The sequence below is a fragment of the Lytechinus pictus genome, chromosome 2 (assembly GCF_037042905.1).
Source record: "Lytechinus pictus isolate F3 Inbred chromosome 2, Lp3.0, whole genome shotgun sequence".
NCBI lineage: Eukaryota > Metazoa > Echinodermata > Echinoidea > Temnopleuroida > Toxopneustidae > Lytechinus > Lytechinus pictus.
In genome coordinates this window covers 22998020-23007607 of record NC_087246.1, presented here as the reverse complement: position 1 = coordinate 23007607, position 9588 = coordinate 22998020, and the positions used below count along the sequence as shown (strand labels likewise).

The window sequence follows — 9588 nt, the reverse complement described above, 5'->3', positions numbered from 1 at the left end:
ACTAGACCATGAGACGCACCCACAAGGTCATATCTGACCTTGATAAATTACCTAATATAAGACTAAGCTAAAGAAATAAGTCAGAGACAAGGAAATCTGTGGCAAAAATCCATGCAAACAGAGCATGATTTAATATTGAAAATAAAAAATACTCTGCTGCTCAAAAATCAATACAATACAAAAGATACATATGCACATTGCAAAGTTTACATTAAAAATACACCATTTCCAATAATGGTTCAGTGAAATACAATAACTCATTTATAGAGTTTCTAAGCCTGAAATGGATGAAAATAGATGCCCTGAAACAATCAACAAGATTGTTATTAATAATCTTCAGTTAGTATTGAAGGTAGAATGAAACTTTCTTATACTCTCACAAGGAGTTACATGTAGTTTCACACGAACAGATGATATGTTAATTCTAATATCAACAGCAACAACTTAAGTGCCCTCTCATCATCTCCCCCCCCCCCATTTGCTCTGAAATGTTTTCTCTGCAAATGAATCTGGTAATGTGTACACTGTGAAATAAAGTATTAACTAAATAAAGTATACACAAAATATTCTATAACTTTAAAAAAGTGATTCACATTTATCATGATCAATGATATGATGTAGACTATCAAGACTGATAACACATACTGGGGAAAAATTATTCCAGAATAATCTTCCAAGATGAATATTGCTGAAATTATGTACTGTAGACAATCATCACATTTGTAGAAATGCTACATGTGTCTTGGCTACCAATCATCTTTAACCCTTTGCGTGCTGATGTTGCAATTTTGCACATTCGTACAATTAAATTCAACAATTAAAATAATTAGTTTTCTCCCCTACCTTCCAATTAGATAAGCTGATAAAAGGCAATAGTTCTTGGATGATATCTATATAATAATAAGTATCAATGGTGCAATATGGATATCTTGAATTAAAGAAAATAACATGGAAACAATTGTCATTATTACCCCCCCAAAAAAAAAATTAATTCAGCGTGCAAATAATTAAGCTGATTGATATAAAGCTAGTGTACATTTTGGTAAAACGCAATCAATCAATCAATTAAAAAAAAGTTCTACAATCAATTATTAAGCTTTGTGATATGCGGCCCTGATCTGCCACATTAAACCGATTCTATTTCACTTGCCTTAAGCCTCTTGTGGTATTTGTCTCCAAACAAGTTAACATTTGTCACAAACATCATTGAGCAAAACATAATAGTGGAATGGATACAACAAAAATGGAAGACATATTTACAAAGTAAACATACATTTGTGCCATAGTTTTTACCAACTGTGCCGTCTTCAAATTTACAAGTAGTCACTGTGGCAAGATCAAACATACATACAAGGCTACTTCTAAAATTGCTAAAATATTGGCAGAGACTACATCAGAAAATCATATAGGAATTCAAATGAGCCTCGTTAATACACAAGGCATCTAATAACTTCAATGGAAACAGCCATTGCTAACAGATTCGCAATCAATCATTATGTAATGATACTACGCTGAATGTGATACCTAAGGACGTTAAATTAAGCAAACGGTCACCATTGGTGAAAGAAATGGAACAGACTCTAGTTTTTGAGTCCTTGTACATACAATGTATGCTTATCACTCTGAGACAGAGCCGAGTACTGATAATGAATACATTCAATTTGGCAAAGAAAGCGATATTACATGTTCCTAACTTAAAGGGTCAACGATAGATACTAAAAAAATGCATACTTTTCCATCAAAACAAGTTAGAACTCGGCTTACAATAGCTGTTCATTTTAGTATGCAGATTTAGTTACCTAGTGATTAACATTTTTTGTATACCCAATTACTATCAAGTTTACATGTTCCATACACATGCAATTACTGTATACACTGTTCAACTTCTCAGATACTGAATATCGATATAAATCCAGTTTAAAATGTTTGTGTTAAATAAGTTCATAAATATATTTGTTTATTCAAAGTTTCTTTGAACTTAAATATGCATGGTAATGAAAAAAAAAATAGTTCTGAATACACATTTACTAGATATATGTATTTTCATGCGGTTGCATATTAGGATGACACTTATATATTGACATTACTTCTATTTTCAAACATGGACAAAAGAATATTCTGCTTGCAGTTTGTATAAATAATTCATATATCTTAAATACTTTTTACATGCATATCTATCCCTGCTTCAATAAATATCTTGAAAGCTTCTCACATGTCAGGTTAAAGTGATCATTAGAGAAACAAAAATTGCCGTTTAATCTACATCATATTTGTATTTTTTTTGTTAGGTTTCATCCCATATGGTCTAATTCTGACTAATGTACAACCAGTTCAACTGTAAACAATTGGTGTAGTTGCAATTTATCATTCTTCCTAATTTTCACATCGGCTGTAACCAATCCTTCTCATATCCACTTGGCCTAAAACCACCTAGTCTATACAATTTTTGGTAGATAAACTGTTTATGAACCATGAGACAACATGCAAAGAGTGGAAACGAGATCACTTAGACATCAGACTAATTGACGGAAAGCATAAGTAGTGATTATGAGACCAAGTGATTGTTACATCTAATTTATAGTAGACCAAGTGGGTTTATCCGTGATGGTGTTGACCATCTGCTAGAAGACTGAGTGGATACAATCTTAAGATCTACGAAAGTTAGTCACTTTAATTATTTAAAAAATTATCCATCATGGAAAGTAAGAAAGTCATCATGAAAAGTTCAACGACACTTCCCTAGAAAAATTTTAATTAGTTCCGACTAAAATAATCCAATTTAATTCATCTGTGAGAATTTAATCTGGATAATACAGGAAGGTATATATTAACAGGGTCAATCAAGAACTTCAAAAATTCAATACATATTTAACACTCACTTGATGTAAATGGCATTAAATTACATTTCAAACGTTTATAACTTTGAGGAAAAATCATCATTCTTAATGCTGAACCGCATTGAAGGGAAAATAAAATGTTTGCAAAGTTTCTTAAATGACCTATTAGAAAGTTAAAACTGCATGACTAGCTTCACCCAAATGCACTGTAGTAGAGTTGGATGTTGTGTGGTAGCAGAGAATAGTAATGACCTCAAACCTTAGCAGATGTGCTATTGTACATTGGCTTTTTGTACCTGAAAATTACAAGAGATAAGAGAAATAGCAAATTTAAAGCATTTCTTTTTAGAAATCTCTCTACACACTTATTTCTTTATTTGCATTATTTCAGTGAACAGAAATGGGACTGTGACTACTGCAACAATAGAATTAGTTCAAACATTATATTCAAATGCAATGGATTCTAAACTGTTCATGCAAAGCCACATTGCCAAGAAAATGAATCAATTTTCCATTAACCCCCAAATATCAATCTACGGATTCCATTGGTTTGTATTTTCATCGGCGTTATCTTTATTTCAAGCTCAAAGCGGTAATGAGACGACTTTCCAAATTGCTTTGAGCCAGTCCTTTGCAGTAAAAATCTCATGGTCAGTCCCATGCTGCATAAAAGTTAATATTGTGCTTTGCCATTCAGTGGCTACTTCCATGAAAATCCTCAATTTTTAATTGGCTGTTGCAATTGTTGCCATGGAATTTGGAAGGCAAAGTTACTATAAAAAAAAAACTATATATAACAAGGTCCAGATCTGAAATTAAACTTTCAACATTAAAGAGGGAGAAAACCATAAAATATAGATACTTACAGTTTGAGCACGAGGGATGAGGTCACCACGGAAACAGAAGACATTGCCATAGCAGCTGAAGCCATCCATGGACGTAAGAAAATATTGACTGGAGCAAGGACACCTGTAAAATAACAAACATCAAATCAAATTAGCCTATTGACTAATGAATCCTGAAATCCCATTTGCTTTGGACAGGGACCAATCAGTTCCAGAAAGCATCCGGTTTATATTTTCTCTTTCATCAAGCAGGAAATTTTGGTAGTAGCAGATCTACACTTACATTTTTTTTAATTAATAGTAAGTAAGACATTTCCAATAGCATAGCTACTATATGGATTATTTTAGTACTCTGTGATGTCACAGAATTCTGAACAGTTGTGTTTCAAATAAACAAAAGTGATTAGTCAAATTTTCTGAAAAATACCAGTGAGTATTCAACAAAGCATCGAATACACTGTCTAGGATACTGGGTTATTTATACAGCACTCATGACTGTAAAGCATTACATTTCTGGTGGCCCGCTGCTAATATTCTGGATTTAGCGAAGAGTGATTGAGCGTTGAATACCAGGTACCCACTTACCTCACCTAGGGTTGAGTGTGGCAAAAATGCAAAACAATGCATTGCTAAACTACATACATGTCACAGCAGAATATGAACATTGTAACTTGCGATCTGCAGCCCAGAAACATTTCCACAAAACCCTGTCACCCAGGGTAGGAAATAATTCTCGTTTCTTAGTGGCTATTCTTTTTTCACAATGAGGCAAGTTGTTGAAATTTGGAGCTATTTCTTTCCTTCAAAGGGTTACTTTTTTGTGCAGCAACAATTATGCTGTAAAAGCAAATATGATTACTCTACTAGATGTAGAATATTCATTTGCTAAATGTTTTTTAAATACCGTTTGTAGCCAATCTTGGGGTAACTTTATAAAAGATGGTCGCACCAAAGGAGTCCATTTGGTAATTTTAGAGGCGATTAGGGCTATCATGAGTCTGTCACCCTTGTTGCATTTCCTATGCTGATAACATCTGTACAATGAACATGAATTCTTCTTATTTCCTCTGGCAGTATCACTTTAAAGAATGAATGGGTGAATGAAAAGCTTGAATCTAGTATACTATAAAAGTTAAACTTGAGATTTTGACAGGTCTTTAGGAATGGATGCCCCTGCTTTTTCCAATCAATAAGCATTATAAAGAGGTGTAAAAGTGAGAGAAAAATCTCACCAGCTGCAATTGGAATTCCGATTGAGTTGTAGATACAGGCGAAGAAGAAGTTGATGTAGATCCTTCTGACGGTGTGTTTTGAAAGATCGATCGCCGCGGCAACATCCATCAGATCACTCTGGATTAAGAAAAGTAAATGATAAATACATTGTTCAATATCTTGTACTAGTATACCGTGTGAGTAAAAAAAAACTTGACACCTCACAGATCCTTAATTTAAGGAAAAAATATGTCATGAATACATAATTATCATATAAGGCCTGAAAGAGTATGTGTTAACGCTTGGATGATGAGGAGGCATTTTTTGCAGTGATGTAAATTTTGATTCGTGCTAAAAAAAGGCATGACTGCAATGAATGAATCCAGATCACAATGATGTCATAATCCTACAAGGGTTGCATTAAAATCCATTTCAAAAAAATGTTTTCGAAATTTACATTATAATTGTTCAATAAACACTTTCATTTTTTGCAGTGATGTAAATTTTGATTCGTGCTAAAAAAAGGCATGACTGCAATGAATGAATCCAGATCACAATGATGTCATAATCCTACAAGGGTTGCATTAAAATCCATTTCAAAAAAATGTTTTCGAAATTTACATTATAATTGTTCAATAAACACTTTTTAGTATCAGTTCTCAAGTTAATTGAAAGAGGGTTTTACTAACTTTACTAACTCATGTAGGATTGTGACATCATTGGCATCTGGGGTTTATTCATTGCAGTCATGCCTTACTTTGGTGCAAATAAAAATTTACATTACTGCAAAGAATACCAACTGATTATCCAAGTGTGAAAACATGCCAGATAAATATGGTATTAAATTATTTGGGAGAAGATACTCTTTCCAGCCATATATAATGATTATGCGTTCATGACATATTTTTTTTCTTAAATTGGGAACTTGTGAGGTGTCAATATTTTTTGTGACTCACACGGTATATTACGGTCAAGGCTAAATGTGTTGACCTCTCTCAAATCAAATAATCGGACAAGTAAGAGCAATTTTCCAGACTACAGATTTTGTAAAATGTGTTATTTATGTGTTATAAAGTAGGATTTTGCAGAATAGATTTCGATGGTCAGGGGTGTGATTGATCACCAATAAAAAGATCTGAAAAAAGCTGAAGAGTGTTGAAAACGTCTGAAATAGAAAGAGCTCCCATACTTTTTGTACAGAGGAAAGCCAAAAATAAGCTGAAATTAAGCTGAAAATCAAAACAAAAAAATCTGAAATCAGATAAAAATCTGAACTCTCACACCCCTGGATGGGCCAAAGAGATTTAACCTTGGCAGATTCACCTGTATAATAAAAGATTATTGATATCTTATTGATATCTCATCATTTGAATACCTAACCTTACAGTTCAGTCTGATAACCCTCTACTGATCTACAAATACTTCTTCTGATTTTTAAGGTAATCCATTGGAATTATATATGTCGAACAGTAAAATGATTGATTTGGTGAGGGCTCCAGCCCTGTCCACGTCAAAACACCACTACCGTTCAATGACATACCTTAATAAGAACAATGTCTCCGGCTTCTACAGCCACATCCGTCCCTGTTCCTATGGCGATGCCTACATCAGCCTTCACCAGGGCGGGGCTATCATTGACCCCATCTCCTACCATGGCAACACGCTGACCTTTCTCCTGCAGTTCAGTGATCTTTTCAACCTTATTATGAGGGAGAACCTCTGCAAAGACTTGGGATATTCCGACCTGTGAGGGGAAATAAAGAACTCGCGTCATAGACTACACTTCCACATCATTGCTGCTGATGCTTCTACTACCAATACAAGTACTATTACTCTCAATAAAAAGGATGATCATAATAAATAATAATAAAAAATACTCATATTACTGCTGCCTTCTCTACTACAACTATCATTTCTACTTCTACAAGCATTCTTAATGAGAATGAGAGTAAGAGGGGAGGAAGGGAATGAAAAATATAAGAATGATGATAATACACTTCTTATTGTTATTACAAGTATTTATGATGCTGCTACTACTACTTCTAATACTACTACTATTGCTAATACTACTACTACTACTACTACTACTACTACTACTACTACTACTACTACTACTACTACTACTACTACTACTACTACTACTACTACTACTACTACTACTACTACTACTACTACTACTACTACTACTACTACTACTACTACTACTACTACTACTACTACTACTACTACTACTACTACTACTACTACTACTACTACTACTACTACTACTACTACTACTACTACTACTACTACTACTACTACTACTACTACTACTACTACTACTACTACTACTACTACTACTACTACTACTACTACTACTACTACTACTACTACTACTACTACTACTACTACTACTACTACTACTACTACTACTACTCCTACAACTTCTACTACTCATATTACTACTAATCATACTACTACTACTACTACTACTACTTCTAATACTACTACTATTTCTAATACTACTACTACTACTACTCCTACTACTCCTACTACTACTACTACTACTTCTACTACCACTAATATTTCTACTACTACTTCTAATACTACTACTATTGCTAATACTACTACTACTACTACTCCTACTACTCCTACTACTACTACTACTACTACTTCTACTACCACTAATATTTCTACTACTACTTCTAATACTACTACTATTGCTAATACTACTACTACTACTACTACTACTACTCCTACTACTCCTACTACTACTACTACTACTTCTACTACCACTAATATTTATACTACTACTACTAATACTACTACTACTACTACTACTACTACTATTTCTACTACTACTACTACTACTACTACTACTACTACTACTACTACTACTATTATTTCTACTACATCTGACAAAAATGCTTTATTACTTTAAATAATAACACCATCATCCAATCACAGAACATACATTATAATATTTTCTCTACAACTTTACATAAATATACATGTAGCCTTCCTTAATCATGAAAACTTCCTGACATAACCAACAATCTAATTGATTTAATTTGTTAAACGAGCAAATTGATACAATTGCAATCAATTCATATACAACACAGCCCACGTTTGCATGACAACTGTTTAAACACACACCTCAGTGTCCTGAGAACCACCAGGTGGCCAGCAGTTGTAGTATTAAAGCCTGGTGCCAGGCTGCTCGGAAATCTCTCTTGGCTAAAGCTAAAGTGTTGCTATTGTTACCCCTATTCCAAACTTCACACCACTTTAGACTGCCCGACCCTCACACTTCAAGGTCAAGACCTTGACCCCCAAAAAGATTGTTTGGTTTTTTAGTAATACTAGCAGGAACAAGGAAAGGTGTGTGAAAAAGTATGCTGTTGATTGAGAATGAATTAAAGAAGCATAAGCTGTATACATTATCAATAATAATGAATATAATAATAATAATAATGACAATAATAATGATAATAATAATAATAAAAATAATGATAATAATAATGATGATAATAATAATTGTAATAATAATAATGATAACAATAGTAATAACAGAAGCAACAATAATAATAATAATAACAATAATGACAATGATATGAAAATGATAAGCAGAACAAAAACAGGAAGAACAAGAAAATGATGATTAAAAATGAAAAAAAAAAGAAAAAAAAACATTTTTAAAAACATATAGCAGATAGCAATTGCAAAGTAGAGAAATATCAAAGACAAAACACACAGGACAAGGAAATTAGAGAAAATGGGAAGGAAAAAGGAAATGAAAAAGAGGTAGGATATTTCTCTTGAAAATAAATAGATTAGATTAAAAAGTAAATTAAAAGTAGATTACCTGTTTAGCAATAGCATTAGCAGTAACCCTGTTATCACCTGTGAGTAATACTACATCAAGACCTAGATCTTTCAGTGTTTGTATGGCTTGTTGGGCTTCTGGCTTTACGGTGTCAGCAATGGCGATCATCCCAACAATTTGATCTGCATTAATAAAAGAGGTATATTGTCATTGATTCAATGGCCATTCGCTCTACTGACTATGGCTGACCCCAAGTTCAGAGTTGACCATTTGATGTTGGTGTTCGGTCAATATTTTATTTTTATTTGCTCATAATTTGCATCCTTATTATTTTTAGTAGTATTTGTCCCATAACTTTGGATTTGAAGTGGAAGTGTAGAACCCTATAAAAGAGAACACAAAACACATTTAACTGTTTTGAAAAAATCAACAATGGAAGGGCCCAGACTTACTGCATCTATATTTGTTTATTCAAAGCGGAAAACTATTTTTTTAATCAAACAATCATCCTTAAATTGGCAATACAATGAAACGAATTAAAAAAAAAAAACTTTTTAAAGCAAATTGGCAACGGGGTAACAATACTTACCATCTACTGCTACTAATACTGCGGTATGTCCCTGGGCTTCGTTATGACCTAATGCATCATTCATATCGTCTGTGACCGTCAATTCATTCTTTTTCATCCATTCCCTGTTTCCAATAAGTACTGTGAATTCATTCTTCTGAATTGAAGCTTTCTGGATTTCTGGAATTATTCAAAACAGACAAAACCATTTAGAGATAGTGAAAACAAGATGGCAGACATGATGAACAATGGCCTTTCAACTTGAACACTCTATCCTGAACCTTGGATACCAATTAAGGCTTAGGTAAAAGGTCAATATGA

At 33.2% G+C, this 9588-nt stretch overlaps 1 protein-coding gene across 2 annotated transcripts in view; it reads right to left on the bottom strand.

The window, feature by feature from the left end:
* Window positions 1–95: 95 nt before the first annotated feature.
* The window catches only part of LOC129254546 (copper-transporting ATPase 1-like), a 37214-nt gene continuing 27721 nt past the window's right edge, over window positions 96–9588 (bottom strand). For both annotated transcript variants that reach the window (XM_054893009.2, XM_064113578.1), the window contains 6 exons: window positions 9289–9447; window positions 8739–8881; window positions 6435–6638; window positions 4915–5032; window positions 3704–3806; window positions 96–3133 (listed from right to left, as the gene is read on the bottom strand). In XM_054893009.2, the coding sequence (XP_054748984.2) occupies window positions 3091–3133; window positions 3704–3806; window positions 4915–5032; window positions 6435–6638; window positions 8739–8881; window positions 9289–9447 (770 nt within the window). In that variant the 3' untranslated portion in view covers window positions 96–3090. The remainder of the gene's footprint in view (window positions 3134–3703; window positions 3807–4914; window positions 5033–6434; window positions 6639–8738; window positions 8882–9288; window positions 9448–9588) is intronic.